The 16,110-nt window shown below is 41.8% G+C and overlaps 2 protein-coding genes across 2 annotated transcripts; one reads left to right on the top strand and one right to left on the bottom strand.

Annotated features, from left to right (window-relative positions):
- Nucleotides 1-689: 689 nt before the first annotated feature.
- On the bottom strand, nt 690-2,405 carry pold4 (DNA polymerase delta 4, accessory subunit). The gene is made up of 5 exons (XM_062555136.1): nt 2,323-2,405; nt 1,621-1,725; nt 1,429-1,518; nt 1,212-1,323; nt 690-832 (listed from the first exon to the last, which is right to left on the bottom strand). Exons 1-5 carry the CDS (start codon nt 2,333-2,335, stop codon nt 808-810), a joined length of 345 nt encoding a protein of 114 aa, XP_062411120.1. The 5' UTR covers nt 2,336-2,405; the 3' UTR covers nt 690-807.
- Nucleotides 2,406-2,503: 98 nt separating this feature from the next.
- ssrp1b (structure specific recognition protein 1b) lies at nt 2,504-16,053 on the top strand. Its single transcript, XM_062521411.1, has 17 exons — nt 2,504-3,062; nt 3,425-3,610; nt 3,704-3,809; nt 4,508-4,701; nt 5,042-5,142; nt 5,329-5,458; nt 6,067-6,170; nt 6,625-6,753; nt 7,784-8,005; nt 8,379-8,451; nt 10,335-10,467; nt 10,584-10,629; nt 10,990-11,110; nt 11,489-11,656; nt 11,910-12,010; nt 12,743-12,917; nt 14,840-16,053. The coding sequence occupies exons 1-17, from the start codon at nt 3,009-3,011 to the stop codon at nt 14,909-14,911; spliced, it is 2,115 nt and encodes a 704-aa protein (XP_062377395.1). The 5' UTR covers nt 2,504-3,008; the 3' UTR covers nt 14,912-16,053.
- Nucleotides 16,054-16,110: the final 57 nt, after the last annotated feature.

Here is a 16,110-nt window from a genome sequence, read left to right as displayed (position 1 = left end):
CTAGAGACCCTTTAAGTATGTGTTTTGATGTAACATAGGCCTACCAATCAAGCACATATAAACGCATAATTATTATTGTTCCAATACAAATACATCTGTGCAGCAAGTCAGTTAAACTGTGACACAGTTAGACTGTGATACAAAAGCCTATATTTGTGCACTAGTTTTTAAAAGTGTTATAGGCTTACCAATGCAGGTCACAGTGTGATGACATTTATAATCTAATTCGAATTATACCCGATTTTCATTTTTATTCTCAATTTTCCCCAATTGTTCCAGTTGCTTATTCATTATGCCTATTTTGTCGTTGAATGTGATTTTCATCATTCCAATGGGTTTTTGACAACAAGAAGGAAAAAAAAACAATTTGAGTAAAAACCTAGAATGTAGCTTTATGATATTGTTTCGGTGAAGTCACACAACCTAAAAGGTTTGAAGACAGAAATCTTTCTTGACATAATCAGAGGCTGCATAGTATTATTGTAACAATACATTTCAATAGCACATGGAAGCGAGCACATGAAGCTTGTCTCTTCTTATTCTGCATCTTTTGAGTTCACTGAGGCACACAGAACTTCCTGAAAGAACTTACTCAGAACTCACCTCAGAACTACACATGCTACTGTTACTGTTCTGGCATTCCGCGAGGAGAACATAGAGAGGAGCAGGAAATCCACAGATGCACAGAATTCTACTTCAAGTCAAACTTTTATTAGAAAACTGTAGTGTAGAAAGTGTAAAAAGGGAGCATGGGAACAATCATTTTCTTCGTCGCTCATTATCCTCTTCACTCAGGCACCACTTTCTTCACAGGGCGTAGTCACGCCACAAGCTGGGGGGAAATAATGAACATTTATTATAGATTATTTTGATAAATTGTGTATGGAACGGAATGCAGAAAACATCATTACAGTCTTATTACAATGTCATGACATGCATGTGTGTTGGTAAGTTGGTGTAAATTGTTATGCCCAGGATACACCAGATCCGTAACTAAAGCATTACATCATGTAAAAATAGTTTTGGTAGACTGGCCTAATTTCTTCAAACATATTCATTGTTATCACATCTGGTGCATTCAGTTCCATTGATTACAGTGGAAGCTAAAAACAGACACTATGTCAATATAACGCTTCCCTGTTGACATTTACATATATAAGTCTGTGTGAATTGATACGTGTATGTGTGAGCATGGGAAAGCTGAGCAGTACCAGTGTGAGTAGTCAGGGTCATTCTCTCTGCTCAGCAGCAGTTCTCTGATCTCCTGAGGAGGGTCTAACCCATGCAGCAGTGCTTGCTCCCAGCGTTGCAGTCGGCTAATGCCTTTATAGACACAAACACATTATAATACACATTAACATACACACACACACACACACAAACACAAATGCACAGTCATTACACTGCTTGAACAAAACAGAATCTTACCAGTGCAAGGCCCAAAGCGCCAGTCCAAGTCAAAGTTCTTCAGTTCCAGCAGATCTCTTTCTCTCTCTGACAACTGCGGACTCTCTGACTCTGTAGCATAAAGAACATGAAGTAATGATAGTCCATTTAGTAAAAATGGGAAAAAAAACTGTCACTCACAAACACAAGTCTCTCTCACACAAACTCTCTGACCTGGCTCTGGTGGTGGTGGAGACTTCCTCTGGGTGTCCTCCTTCCTCACTTTCTTCACCGTTTTAAAGTAGTCTGTGATCAGCCCACCGCGTTTGGCTGGCATGGCTGAGAGTCCACATTTTGAAACACATGAAATACATTGTTGACATGTTAACATTACGCTAACAGTGACACAAACATAGGCTCTGCAGATGAATGGCGATTTATGGTTTTGCTGAGTGTGGAGAATTTTGTTAGACGCATTCAAGATTGTGCGTTACTTTCTGCTCAAAGTCACCTTCCCTTTTAACACCATATTATTCCCTCTAATTCAAGCAAACGAGAATTTACGTGACTTTTAAATTTGACTGTCCAGTCGGCCCTTTTGACCCTTGATCTATCAGTTGGCTAGCTAGCATACAGGAAGCAACATTGTTCGATTTTCTCAGCATTTCATTGAGATTGAAATTCACGACTGGGAATTTTATATTTCTGTTCTGGTTTTTCATAAACAAGTTCGCATAATCAATGCAACACCCCTGCAGGTTTGCAATGGGGAGAAAAAAACATTGCAAAACGGACAAGGTGGAGAAGATTGGGAGGATTCAGATTCTAAAAGTCCGGATGCTTATTCAGTAGGCCTTGATAAACATCTTTCAGAATCACAATATGAAACACAAATAGTGGTGCATCCACATCTACAAACAACGTGTACATGCTTACCTGCAACTGGCATTGTTTACAGACTAAAATTATACACAACACGGGACACTTCCCTTCGCGACTAGGTACAAGCGAAACACTGACAAAGGCGGAGTTACATTACATTGCGTGTTACGTCATGGCGTACGCACGGCAACAGCAGATCTGTCATGCACGCAGCAGCACACGGGAATCGGCCTGGCAGCCTGACCAACTAGACAACATTAACAGTAATGTTGATCAATATCTTCGGTGCACAAAACAGACTCTAAATGCTAGTCATTGCCGATTATACTTGCGTTATTTATCGGTAATGCATACAAACTGGAGCATATGTGTTCCTGAGATACTTTGTGAACTTAACCTTGTTGTTGTAGGCTTTGCAACCAAATTGGGTTATGCTATGCTATGGCTACTACTGTAGTCAATAATGTTTCAGTGTTAAGTAATATGGCCATGGTGTTCTCAGTGTTTTTACAGACAATACATATGTCCTATACCCATCGCTCCGCGGATTGACATATGCTCCTTAATATTTTGATCTTTTGTGTGTTTTATTGTAATTATTATAAATCCTGTTTTGGGTTTGTTATGATTCAGTAATTTTAGATGAAACTATCAACACCCGTGAATGAATGTCAATCTCTCACATGTCCCTCTGTTCGTGTCGATGCATTTTAGCGTCACCTAGCTAATGAGTGTGAACTATGGCCGACACTTTGGAATTTAATGAGATTTATCAGGAGGTCAAGGGGTCATGGGTAAGTGGAACTACTAAATGAGACCATGACATACCAGGGAAATAAAAATTAGTTTATATTGTCAATAAATAGTACAATGATTAAATTGTGGAGGCTGAATGCATGTTAGTTGGCTCATATTTTCTGTCTCTTCTGTGGAAGTCTTTATCAAATGCATACAAATCAGCCAAAAAAAGTGACATGAAATGTAGTGTGGACATTCCTTAACACATTGTTGTAGTTGCTATAACATTATTGCCTACAATGATAACATTGCAATGATTAATCCCTGTCTTTGCTGACACAATGTTCAGATAAACCTAATAATGTTCATGTAATATCACAGTTGTTTAGGGAGGCATTTCAATATTGTGCATTTTCAGAATGATGGACGCCTGCGTTTCAGTAAACAGACAGTTGTTTACAAGAATAATAAAACAGGGAAGGTGGACAGCATTGCTGTGCCAGAGCTGACTCAGGCACAGTGGAGACGAGTGTGTCTCGGCAACGGCATCAAGCTGGTCACCAGCACCGGCCATGTCTATCAGTATGACGGCTTCAGAGACTCGGTGGGTGAGAGTCCCATACGTCCATTTTCTTAAGGCTTTTTTTTATTCACCCTCACTGACACCTTCATTTTTTTGGTTGTCCCTGTCCACCAGGATTTCGAGAAGATACAAGAGTACTTCAAGGCCAACTACAAAATTGAGTTGACAGACAAAGACATGTGTGTGAAAGGCTGGAACTGGGGAACAGCAAAATTCGGTGGTAAGGTATCAGAAACTGGGAGATTTTCAAATTGCTATTGACACTTAGGCTATTTACCTTGCTCTCATACCATTGAAATACTCTAGGTACTCCTTCGACACAGTAACTGAGAGTTCATTATACATTAATAGAGGTCAGTGCCCCTAACTCTCTCATTTAATGTAACAGCTGTTAGTGTTTTATATTCACAGTGGGCTTTTGGGAAAACTCTCAACACGAGGTGGCAGTCTCTGCCATTACTAGGATTTATCTGTACATATTTATGAACCATGAGTTGAGAGGATGCTTTTGAACTCCTGGCATGCCATCCTATTTTGAATCTATACAGTTTCCATACAGCTTTTTAATGACTAATTGAACTGTCCTGTGCACATGTTCAACCTTCTGATAATTTGATATTAAAAGTAAAAGAATGAGAAGAGTTCAGTTGCTAAAGTCAAACTCCACCTCTGTCAAAAATGAGATAATGATTGTGAGTGAACGGAACGCTCTCGACACATAGTATACGTTGGTCAAATAATTTAGCTTCGATACCTGCTTGTTGTATCACTTGTTGTCGATTTAGGCACAAACCTATAGGTTACCTACGATCATTTAAAAGAAAAGTGGTGAGGCTGATTCAGAGAGCCATTTTTTTCATCCTGCCATACAGATATGTTACAGACGTATTTTTTGTTTCCAACTTTTGTTTCCAATAGGCCCTCTCTTGTCGTTCGAGGTGAGTGACACCCCAGCGTTTGAAATCCCCCTCGCCAGTGTCTCCCAATGCACTACGGGTAAGAATGAGGTCACCTTGGAGTTCCATCAGAACGACGATGCCGAGGTCTCTCTCATGGAAGTCCGCTTCTATGTGCCACCCAGTACAGGCGACGATGGCATGGACCCTGTGGAGGTGAGAAAGTGTGTGTGTTTGAGTGAAACCTCTTAACATAAACAGGACCTTTATCATCCAGCAGATGGTGCTATTGTACAATGTTTTTTTTGTTGTTGTTGAAGTAGGGAATATATTAGTTAGTCATATACCATGTGTAAAATATATGGGTGGTATTTATTTACCTGCATGGCTAAATCATTTCTGTAATATATTTTAGTTTTATTTCACTCTGTGACATGTTGCCTCAATTAAGCTGGGAGTTTTGATCATCCACAGTACAGTATATCAGTTCATATACTTTTTCATTATATCCGCATTGTATAGTATGTTATATCAGTCCATATTTTGTTACCCTCAGGCGTTTGCTCAGAATGTTCTGTCGAAGGCTGATGTGATCCAGGCAACTGGAGATGCTGTCTGTATCTTCAGGGAACTGCAGTGCCTCACTCCCAGAGGAAGGTACACATGTTAAATTATGCTAAAAGTCAAACAAAATGTTATTATTTTTTTTACTATTGTTTTTTAACTATTGTAATCATAGCCAAGTGTACTAGTACCTCATGCATGTGGTATGTGTGTGTTCTTCATATCTGGGTTGTTTACACTGGTGTCGCTTGGCAACACTGCTGGGCCCTCTCCCCACAGATATGACATCCGTATATACCCCACCTTTCTGCATTTACACGGCAAGACATTTGATTACAAGATCCCCTACACCACTGTGCTGCGTCTCTTCCTGCTTCCACACAAAGATCAGAGGCAGATGTTCTTTGTGGTGAGTAGCTTGCTTCACGCCCCAAAGAGCAATCAGGGGAAGCACTTTATTTGTAAAAATAAAAAAAAAAAATGTGTAAAAGAGCAGATTCATTTGCAGATTCATTTGGTTCATCATTCCGTGGATCGATACAAATAACATGAATACTAAGGCTAAGGTCTTCCTGCTTCACTAATAAACATCAAACAGCAGCAGTACATCATGGATCATATGTATTTGGAGCATCCTTTGTATTGCTGTGAAGCTATTTCAATATATTATTGCACCCACTATACTGCAGGTTAACTTTACATTTAAACCTGTTTAAGCTATGTGACTGTGTCTGACAAGTCAATGGCACTTTTTGTATACATTTTTATTCTACAATATATAGTGGATTTTACAGGTGTATATCAAGGGTATTGTATATTATCTTAATAGTATAAGATTGGGTAGTGAATAAATGTGTGCATTGTATTCAGTAATGTATATAATGGAAATATAAGTTCGTTGTGCATTTGATTGAAATAGTGAAATATTAAAATTGGACATTGAGATTGATGAATATCAACCTTCCAGCCCATCTTGTTTTTTATCCTTATCCCCCCCCTCATCCACTCCTTCTACAGATCAGCTTGGACCCTCCAATTAAGCAAGGTCAGACACGCTACCACTTCCTCATCCTACTATTCTCTAAGGAGGAAGACATCCATCTCACTCTCAACATGACCGAGTAAGTAAGGCCTGAGAGATGGGGGGCAAGGGGGCAAGAGACAACCCCCAGGGGGAGAGAGGAGGGAGAATCAATAGGGCACCATGAGAACGAGGGAATATGGGTATGGATGGGTATGGGCATTTATGCCATTTACACACCATTAGTGAAATGGGTCGTCGTCAGATGGAGATGGCTTATGAGAGAAGAATTACCCAGAGCTTTGAGAGAGTGTCTGAAAGCAACACAAATGGAGCTGGGACAGATGATGATGATGGTGATGATGATGATGATGATGATGATGATGATGAGATTCAGCTCGATCTCTTTTTTTGTGGTTTAGCCATATGTCTGCGTTTCCTCACAGCCTCTCCAAGACACTTGTCACTCCGTTTTTTGTCTGGTTCCACTTAATGCAACACCTTCTGCCTGTACTTGTGTCTCCAACTGTGTGGTGTCTCTGTGTTTGCTGCAGGGAGGAGGTGGAGAGGCGCTTCGAGGGGAAGCTCAGTAAGAGCATGTCAGGCTCCTTGTATGAGCTGGTGAGCAGAGTTATGAAGGCCCTGGTCAACCGGAAAATCACAGTGCCAGGAAACTTCAAGGGGTAATAAACCGCAGGCATACTGTACATACACACCCACACAGGCACTACAAGAATAGAGATATTGGTCCAGTATCGAGTTATATGGTAATGACATGAAACATGAAGCATATTAGCATCAAAGTAAACCACTTTTTTTCATCACTGAGATGTTACAACTGTTGGACCACATGGAGAAGACTCCCTACAGAGACACTACTGTAACAGCATTATACTCTTCTACGTCATGCAGAACTCTTAAGTTTACCACACAGTTCCTCATAGGAAAATTATGCAAGGAAATCCACTTAACCTTTGCTTTTAAATAATATTGATTGTTCTTTTTCAGGGTTCCTTTTATTCATTTTACCTACACATACATACTGAGTTGATATATGACAAAGACTCATTATGTGGTTTATGGGGGGATTTACAGAAAGCATTCTTGGCTTTCCTCTCATACCAAGCTGTCAGTCTTAAGGCTTTCATAGCTTCAGGCATCACTCAGCTGAAACATTTTGGTTTTATACGTCTCCTGTTGAGGTTTTAAACCATAGCAAGGTTCAGTGCACTATGAGTTAATGCAGTTGGTCGGCATATGACTACTACACAGTACTTTAAACTACTGTATCTGTACAAAACTGTTGACTACATGGCAACTTTTGGAGCATTGTTGCTGGCCAATGTTCCTGAGGGTTGTTGTTCTAGCACATTCTTTTTGTTCTAGAAACCTTCAATCATCAGTAGACAAATTGTCATAATCATTCATTCACACATGGAACCGGTTATGTGGTTCCTCAAAAAGTTGCCCCTTGTATCATCTTAAGAGAAACTATTGATTTTGAAATACTATTTGATCTTTGGTCATGTTTGTGAAATGTCTTATATGTTAATTTATATGGGTCTTCAGCTTCGTTAAATGTTAATACACAAACCAGCAATATATTATGTCTTAGTATGTTAAATATTAATAATGCTAACGGCCTAACGGCCTCTCCCTGCCCCCCCCCCCCCCCCTCCCCCATGTCTCTCCCCTGTCTCGCTGTGTGTCCAGTCACTCTGGGGCTCAGTGCATCACCTGCTCCTACAAGGCCAGCTCTGGCCTGCTCTACCCGCTGGAGCGCGGCTTCATCTACGTGCACAAGCCGCCCGTGCACCTGCGCTTTGAGGAGATCTCCAGCGTCAACTTCGCCCGCGGCACCACCACCACGCGCTCCTTTGACTTTGAGATCGAGACCAAGCAGGGCTCCCAGTACACGTTCAGCAGTATTGAAAGGTAGACTGAGAGCAGAGTCTTCACGACAGGAAGTCTCATTGATCAGTACAAATACAGAGGACTAGCAGCAGCACACTGGAACCCTTACCAACCCTGCGGAATGGATATTTTATTGCTTTAGCACTTGTCAGAAAACTGCCGGGTTGCATCTTCTATACCGGCTGTCTCCCTGTTAAATGAACCATTCTGCTGATGAAGTTAGTACAAATATATATTAACCAGCAATCTGAAAGACAGTTGTGTGTGTCCATAGTATACATGCACTAAATGATGGATAACACTCAATTCATTTCTGAACTGTAGAACTTTAGTAGACGTTGAAGCAGCACAAAAGAAACTGTCCAAAGTTTCCCTGATTGTTTCCATCTTTCAGAGAGGAGTACGGCAAGTTGTTTGACTTTGTCACAGCAAAGAAGCTAAGCATCAAGAACCGGGGCTTCAAAGAGGTTAGTCCTTCACAAAGCCATTTTCATTCCCCCAAACGTACACAGGTCTTGTTTCATAGAGGTGTTGCAACGCCACAGATTATCAAAGAAGTGTATGATAATCATCCTTGTGACTTTTTGTCTGTTTGTTTGTTCCTCTGTGTGGTGGTCCTGAAGAAAAAGGTTGGTATAGAGGTTTGTGGTTTGAAGTGGTGTCTCGGGGTCTGCGTTAGGTGTGAAGAGTATGTGTGGGACGGGCCTTTGGTTTTTTGTTTGTTTGTTTGTTTGTTTGCTGTTCTTGTGGGTGTGTTCATCTGCTGCTGTACAGTCAGCAGCATCACTGTCCTGCTCATATGTAGCGCCTGTGGATATCTGGGATTGATTTGCTTGGACTGAATCGAGTGCTGTGGAGTTGACTGCTGAAATCCTTGTCTGTCACCTTGCTACCCACTGGGTCTGATTTTGTTTCAAGGTTGTCCCTGGATAAAAGTCAAGGACTGTTTGTATAATCACTGTTTTTACAATCACTTACTACACTGCTTTTGGGAAATGTGTGTCTGCCTGGGTTTTGATACTAATGCTGGTACTTGCTGGAATTTATGACTTTAATGTGTGAGAGTGTGGTGTGTGTGGTGTATAACAAAACATAAAATATATTTTTATGATAAACAGACGATATGTTCAAATCATACAGGCTGAATAAAATTATGCTTATTATGAAAAATGTAAAATTATTTTAAACCCAAGTAATGAGTGACATGCACAGAAATCTGCTTGGCACGTCATTGACCCACATGCACATGAATTACGGCATATGTTTGAAAACCTTTTAAAAGCAGGCGTAACCTAACCTGACTTTCGCCAGATCCTGTAGTTCGCTGTCTGCTTCACACAAGGATCTGGGACTTCTCGATAGGAGATGTATTTATGAAGGCGGGTCCTTGTAAAACATCCTCGCATGTGATTTGATAAACCACTTGCCTGTTATCTTGAATGACGTGCCAGGCTTCTTCAAGCTCTTGCCAAACCCGGTCGGAAGAAGAGTAAAAACATCCTTGCCACCAATAAATGTCTTCAAAACTATTCTCTGTTAATATTTTAAAGAATGAATACTCGATAGATTCGACAAAACGGTTGAAATAGCAGAATCAATGTCAGCACAAGACTCCTCGCTGCGTGCCGCCATTGTTATTTGAATCAAACACTCGCTTCGGCGCTCCTGATTGGTTGCTCATTTTTTGATCACTGGAACGAGTTTGGATTGCCCTCGCGTCCAGACCCTTGTGTGGAGCTCAGCGAAACGCCTCTGGTGGAGCATGGCGGAACTACAAGGGTCTGGCGAGAGTCAGGCTAGGCGTAACCCAGACTGTGGTTAAATGCATCAATGGGAGAGAGGTTCAGAAAGAACCAAACGACGGCTCTGTATTATCTCTGTTTGTTGACATCATATTATCATGTAGGCCTATTGTATTATTTTGCGATGGCTAAACTCTTGACTCCTTTTAATGTTGTCGTTGGTTGATTTCATTCAACTGCGCTTGTGATAGAAATACTGTTCCGATATGGGTACAAACACCGTTTACTTAGTGAAGTTGGAAGCTTAGTTAATTTCATGTCATATGGTATGGAACAGAATGCGCTTTCTAGGCATTTGTAGTTGTAAGAGAATTGAACAGAGTGTGGTTGGAAAAGGAGTCCCCATCTGAAGCCAACGTAAATGGATAGCTGGCCATATGTTTATATGGGAATTCAAATACTGTGCCAGAGGCCTATGTATTTTAGTGACTGGTTTGAGTGGTTTGCACTCCGGTGTGGTTTTTGCATCCTGATCTGTCTGGTGTGGACATTATAGGGACGTCTCTTTCCTGTCCCTTTTGTGCTCAAGTCTCTCTTTCTGACCCCAGGGCTTGAAGGGCAAAGACGACATGTACAGTGATTCAGATGAGGACCAGCACGACGCCTACCTGGAGCGCATGAAAGAGGAGGGCAAGATTCGCGAGGAAGCCAACGACAGCGACAACTCCGAGGGCGAAAGCGGTGAGTGTCAGCCCTGCCTGGCCAATAATACGGGCGGGTTAAAAAGAGTGGCTGCTCTGATTGGATGAGAATGGCAACTTACTGTGTTCTCTATGTGACTCTACCCCCATTTCCAGACGAGTCTTTTAACCCAGGAGAGGAGGAGGATGACATTGCAGAAGAGTGAGTGACTGCCTTCGTCTCTCAGCTACTTTCTCATCCATAACATTTGCAATCTGTCACCTTGTCACCTGTCACCACTCATTGTGTTTATAGCAGAAGGATCATTAGGGAGGTAGCTGGGTGGTTATTAAATCACGCCCACTGCAGCACCACCAATATGCCCCCTTTTTTCCATTTCTCTCTCTCCAATTCCAGTATGTCCCAATCATGACAGACTATAATCCCGCCGCTTCCTCGAAGGAGCCACTCTGTCACATCAATTCACTCTGGGACTATGGAAGAGGGATAGTTTGCCTTTCCATCTTCCGGGGGGGTTGTTTGTCTGAATGATATTGCGTTTCTTTTGTGCTGGTACTCCAGGTATGACAGTAAGGCGTCCGTCAGTGACAGTGACAAGGACAGTGAGGAGGAAGCGGAGCGCAAGAAGAAGCCTGCCAAGAGAGCCAAAGTGGTGAAGGAGAGGAAGCCCCGCAAGAAAGAGGTGAGAGATGAAGAGAGAGAGAGAGAGAGAGCTACGAAAGAGTGTAAATCAAACAAGAGATGGCAAACATGAAAAAACAATAGTAAGGGTCAGTCACCCAACCATACTAATCTCATAACCAATCTTCGATTTTCACATCTGTGCACAATGACATTTTTTCGTATCTTGGATTCATCTTTAGCCATTAGGATTGTGACTAGCCTTTAAATAGCCTCTATTTTGTGTTTGTGTTACTGTTCATTCATTTATTCTATCATTCATAATGAGTTTTTATGCTTGTATGTGACTCTCTCTCTCTATTTACGTGTGTGTTTGTGCGTGTGTTGGTGCGTGTGTTTGCGTGCTTACGTGTGTGTGTCTGTCTATTCGCACTCATAGAAAAGGTCAAAAGACAAGGGTGCCCCAAAGAGGCCCATGAGTGCCTACATGCTGTGGCTGAATGCCAGCCGAGAGCGCATCAAGGCAGAGAACCCCGGTATCTCCATCACGGAGATCTCCAAGAAGGCTGGAGAGATGTGGAAGCAGATTGGCAAAGATCAGAAAGAGGTAATCTGGCCGTTCTCACTGTGATGTCCCGTACTAGACTGTCCCGTACTACACTTGTGTAGCTGTCCAATATATCCCACTGTTTTCTGACGTTCTTGTTGGTGTCGTTCTTAAAAGCTTCCCTTCTCACACAGAGCGTGTGAGCCTCTGATTTTGTACGCTATGAATGATATGATATGAATGTCTGTTGGCTTTCTTTTTTTTCTGTCTCTCCTTTCATTTATGTCACCACATCCCCACATCCCTCTTCCAGGAGTGGGATGGCAAGGCTGAGGAGGCGAAGAAGGACTATGAGAGAGCCATGAGGGAGTACAGAGAGAGTGGTGGCGGAGGATCCCCCAGCACATACAGAAAGTAAGGAGCCCCCTATGGAGCCTACCGGCTCTAACTGAATGAGCCCTAATGTCACAAGCCATATTTTAAACAAGAATAATACAATTTTGGCCACATAGTTCATCTTTTTTTGTATAACAAGACCGTGGGCCCTAATTTAGATGGCGGTCAAAGTCTATCATCAAACAAAATCTCGAGCACGAAGTGAAGCTATTGCATGCCATGTGGGAGCACTTTACAGAATCACCAGTGTTTGTGGTTACTGTGTTGTCCATAGTGTTAAATTAGTAAATTAATTTGGTTATCAAAGCAGCTTTAATGCACTTTACCCATCTTTTACATTAGGGTCCCATGAGTTGGTACTGTTTCATAATAGGCTATATTAGGAATACAATCATCATTTAAACACAGTAACAGAGCCTCAGATTATCCAGAAACGCATCCCATACCATTGCTGTGTGCATGTCTGGCAGTCACTCTACATAATGCTGCAGTAATGTACAGATTTTAAAAGCCAGAAATTTGACATGAGAGGAAGAGAGGTTGAAGAATTAGCATAAAAAGTGTGGTGTAAGCCTGCCACATGTGACAAATCTGTGTCAGTTGGTTAGCCGCTAACCATAGACAATTTTCAGAAAGCTCACTTTTGGGCCACGTCTCTCACATTCAGCAGGAGACACACACATTTGATACAGATCTCACACATTGATGCCATGCAAGCAATGGGTTTAGTTTTTTTTCTCCCTCACACAGAGAGAGGAAGAGGAAGGGTGGAAAGAGTGATGACAAGACAAAGAGAAGGTCAGGAGGTCGGGAGAAAGAGAGAGAGCGTGCCGCAGGGAACGACAGCTTCAAGAGCCGCGAGTTCATCTCCAGTGAGGACAGCTCGTCAGAATCGGACCACGGCAAGAAGAGCCGCAAGCGGAAGGTAGCACGAATCAGTGCTGAGATGCTTACTCCTCAGCTGTCGTAGACTGCACAATACTATGATATGCATCATCTATCAGTCAACAAAAAGGGAGAAGGGGCTGTTGGAATCACATTAAGCAAAAAGAGCCTGACACATCTTATTTTAGTGTAGAGTGACAGGAAGCGAGTGGGAGAGAGAGTAGGGGTAGGATCCGGAAAGGACCACGGGGCGGGAATCGAACCCAGGTCACCGGCGTGTGGTCGCGCCACGACTGGGGCCTACACAATACACTTTCAAAAGAAAACATATACTACAGCACGGAACCAGGACTGGATACTTTAGTTCTTACAATATTGGGAGATATTACATCATTAGGTTCTGGGGAAAGGTTAACCTGATAATGTAATGATTGAGCTCCCATTGATATAATATTTTTTTTACATTATCGGTACAAAGATTATTACATTATTGGGAATTATTACATTATCAGGTTTAATGACATGTTTTTCTGGAGTTATGAGAGGATTTTTATTACATTATTGGGAAACTATTACATTATCAGGTTCGACAGACCCTCTTGGCTCCTTATGAAATGAGGTGAGATTAGACGAGTTTCCAGTCAAAGGCTCCCTGAAGGCGCTCTCGGTGGAGTGATGTAACAACAGGAAAGAGTCAGAAGGCTAATAGACTCCAGTCACCAGATTGCTGTCTGCTCATTAGCCTTGACCTCTATACATATGTATGGCTGATGGAAGAGTGCTCACTCTTCAAGCAAGGCCGCTAAAGCCTAAAATCTATCCACTCAAGCCAGCAGTTCTTTTTAGTAATTCACCAATTGTAAGCACGCAATGATAGAAATGAGAAGACAGTTTGATTTATTTAATTGTGTATTTAGCAGATGCTGTTATCCAGAGCGACTTACAAAAGAACAATTACAGGGACAGTCCACCTTAGGCCACTTAGGCTTAAGTGCCTTGCTCAGGGGCCCAATGTTGGCAACCAGAAATCGAACCCATGACTTCCTGGCTACTGTTCCTGAGCTACTACACTAGACTATACTACAGCCACAACAGTTTGATACATTTGCTGAATTTATTTGTTGACTTTGTTTACTGCTTGGCAGCAGGTTTGCGATGACAGGACTTATTGCCGAGTTGTAGCCTGATAACCAGACATTATGCCTTACATAATTTGTCACCTTTTTTAGGTCTACCAACATCCTCTAGGCCATTGTTGCATAGCTGTTTCTAAAATATGCTATAGATAATCTATTTTCAAGCTTTACTCCATTAAATTGCAAAGGCACACCGCTATACGTTTGAACAGTATTTCCCAACCTTTTTTCCTTGAAGGCCCACTTGCTTGTGTCTAAGACAAGCCAGGGCCCCCTACCCAAACTCCTACCGGCATACACACACAAGACATTGTTTTATCGGGGTCTGGGGATGAATTACCAATGCCTAGCCTAGCCTAGTTTTGATTATCCAATTGGGTGTGTCATTGGGATTTTATACATTTGATATGCAAAAATACAGTTTTGGTGACCTCACAATCCTCTGCCCAGGCAACATTGTGAACACCCCCTACAATCTCTGGCGGACCCCCGGGTTGGGAACCACTGCGTTGGAAAATTGCTTTGATTTTCATCACTTTTCAGATTCAGTCATTTTGGACTGCACGTGAAGTCCGTTGCTCTTGTCTCATACTGTAGTTTCTGCAGTATATTATGTGATTAATGTTGCTAACATGTGGCCCTTCCCTACCTCTGCCCCCCCCCTCTCCCCCTCTCTCTCTCCTCTCCTCTCACTCTCTTTCTCTCTCTCTCTCTCTCTCTCACACACACACACACACATACAAACACATTGTCTCCCGCCTTCTCTTTCCCTTTCTCTCCATCTACTGTTCTGTCTCTCCATCCCTCTTCCTTCCTCCTTTCACAGGGAGGCTCTGATGAGGAGGAGGAGGAGGTGGCCACCACCCCACCAAGCTCAGAGGAATCCGGCTCAGACTGAAAGATTTTCCTAACAGAGAATCTTGACGGTGGGAAAGGAAGCCGAATGTGTGTGTGTGTGTGTGTGTGTGTGTGTGTGTGTGTGTGTGTGTGTGTGTGTGTGTGTGTGGGTATGTGTGTGTGTGTGTGTGTGTGTGTCTGTGTGTGTGCGTTACAACTGAGAGTTTCGCATGGTATCTCAGTTATGGTCCTGTCTCTAGAAGAAGAGTTAGGTTGTGAGTTGGATATTACTTCACAGCAAAAGAACTTTCAAGAATATTTTTACCATCTTATGACAAGTAGCTTATGTATTGTATTTATTCTCTCTTTCTTTCTCTTCTTGATTATATATCTATTTGTCTTTTTGTCTCTCTAATTTGTCTCTCTAAAATGTCTTTTATGGACTAGTTCAGAGACTCATAAAAGGTTTGCAAGTAAATATGCAACAGAATGAACTGGTATTATTTTAGTTAAATGGTTTTGTCGTTTCCCAATCATTAAGGGTCCAATCACCACAGCTGCTGATTGGATATTTGGACATTTCAGTTTGGAATTTGGAATTTTCAGGTTGGAAATTTCACTCACTTAGATACAAGAATATTTGGTACTGTACCCATTAGGTAGTGCTATGATCGTCAAATTAACACTTTTATAGAGATCTCAAAAACACAGTATTTTCAACACTGTAATCATTGAAGTCATTCTCATTTTTGCTACACTGGTGTCCAGCTCTAGAAATGTATAGTTTTCGGGCTGAGGGTCGTACGTTTGATTCCTTGCATAGGCACTCACATTGTTACCTAAAAAGACTGGTGCGATATGCCTCAAGGTCGGCAACTGCTTGGACCCCGTTTGTTGCTGCTTGCAGCAATATTTCTGTTTGTTGACATGTATATTTTACTCTGAGCGATGCCCTCAACTGTCGTGGTGCCAAAACACTGGAATTTGGATTTATTCTACTATTCTACCTTGTGATCCGGGGACTTTATAAAAAGGCTGTTACCACACACTGTGATCGTTAAAAATAAATAAAAACAAATTTACAGTCATGTCTGTTCCTGCACAATCAGCTGTTGAGTTTCATTCATCAATAAATGTGGTTTGGTCATATCTATTTATTGTAAAACACTGTATTAAACGAAGCACATAAAATCCTGAAAATTCTAAATGGACTCTCCTGTGTCCATCTGATATGATTCGTACACCTTTGTCTGTGTGGTT

Source organism: Sardina pilchardus, chromosome 2 (assembly GCF_963854185.1).
Source record: "Sardina pilchardus chromosome 2, fSarPil1.1, whole genome shotgun sequence".
In the NCBI taxonomy this organism is placed as follows: Eukaryota; Metazoa; Chordata; class Actinopteri; order Clupeiformes; family Clupeidae; genus Sardina; species Sardina pilchardus.
Note: the sequence above shows the minus strand (reverse complement) of the source record. Positions and strands in the feature narration are given on the sequence as shown.

What these genes read in the sequence shown, in the direction of transcription:
- pold4 (XM_062555136.1), bottom strand. An exon ending in TCCACCACCACCAGAGCCAG is followed by an intron (nt 1,519 to 1,620) that starts GTCAGAGAGTTT and finishes TTTATGCTACAG; the next exon opens with AGTCAGAGAGTCCGCAGTTG. An exon ending in GACCCTGACTACTCACACTG is followed by an intron (nt 833 to 1,211) that starts GTACTGCTCAGC and finishes ATTTCCCCCCAG; the next exon opens with CTTGTGGCGTGACTACGCCC.
- ssrp1b (XM_062521411.1), top strand. Translation starts at nt 3,009, where the DNA reads ATGGCCGACACTTTGGAATTTAATGAGATTTATCAGGAGGTCAAGGGG. An exon ending in ATGACGGCTTCAGAGACTCG is followed by an intron (nt 3,611 to 3,703) that starts GTGGGTGAGAGT and finishes CCTGTCCACCAG; the next exon opens with GATTTCGAGAAGATACAAGA. An exon ending in AGAAGAGCCGCAAGCGGAAG is followed by an intron (nt 12,918 to 14,839) that starts GTAGCACGAATC and finishes CTCCTTTCACAG; the next exon opens with GGAGGCTCTGATGAGGAGGA.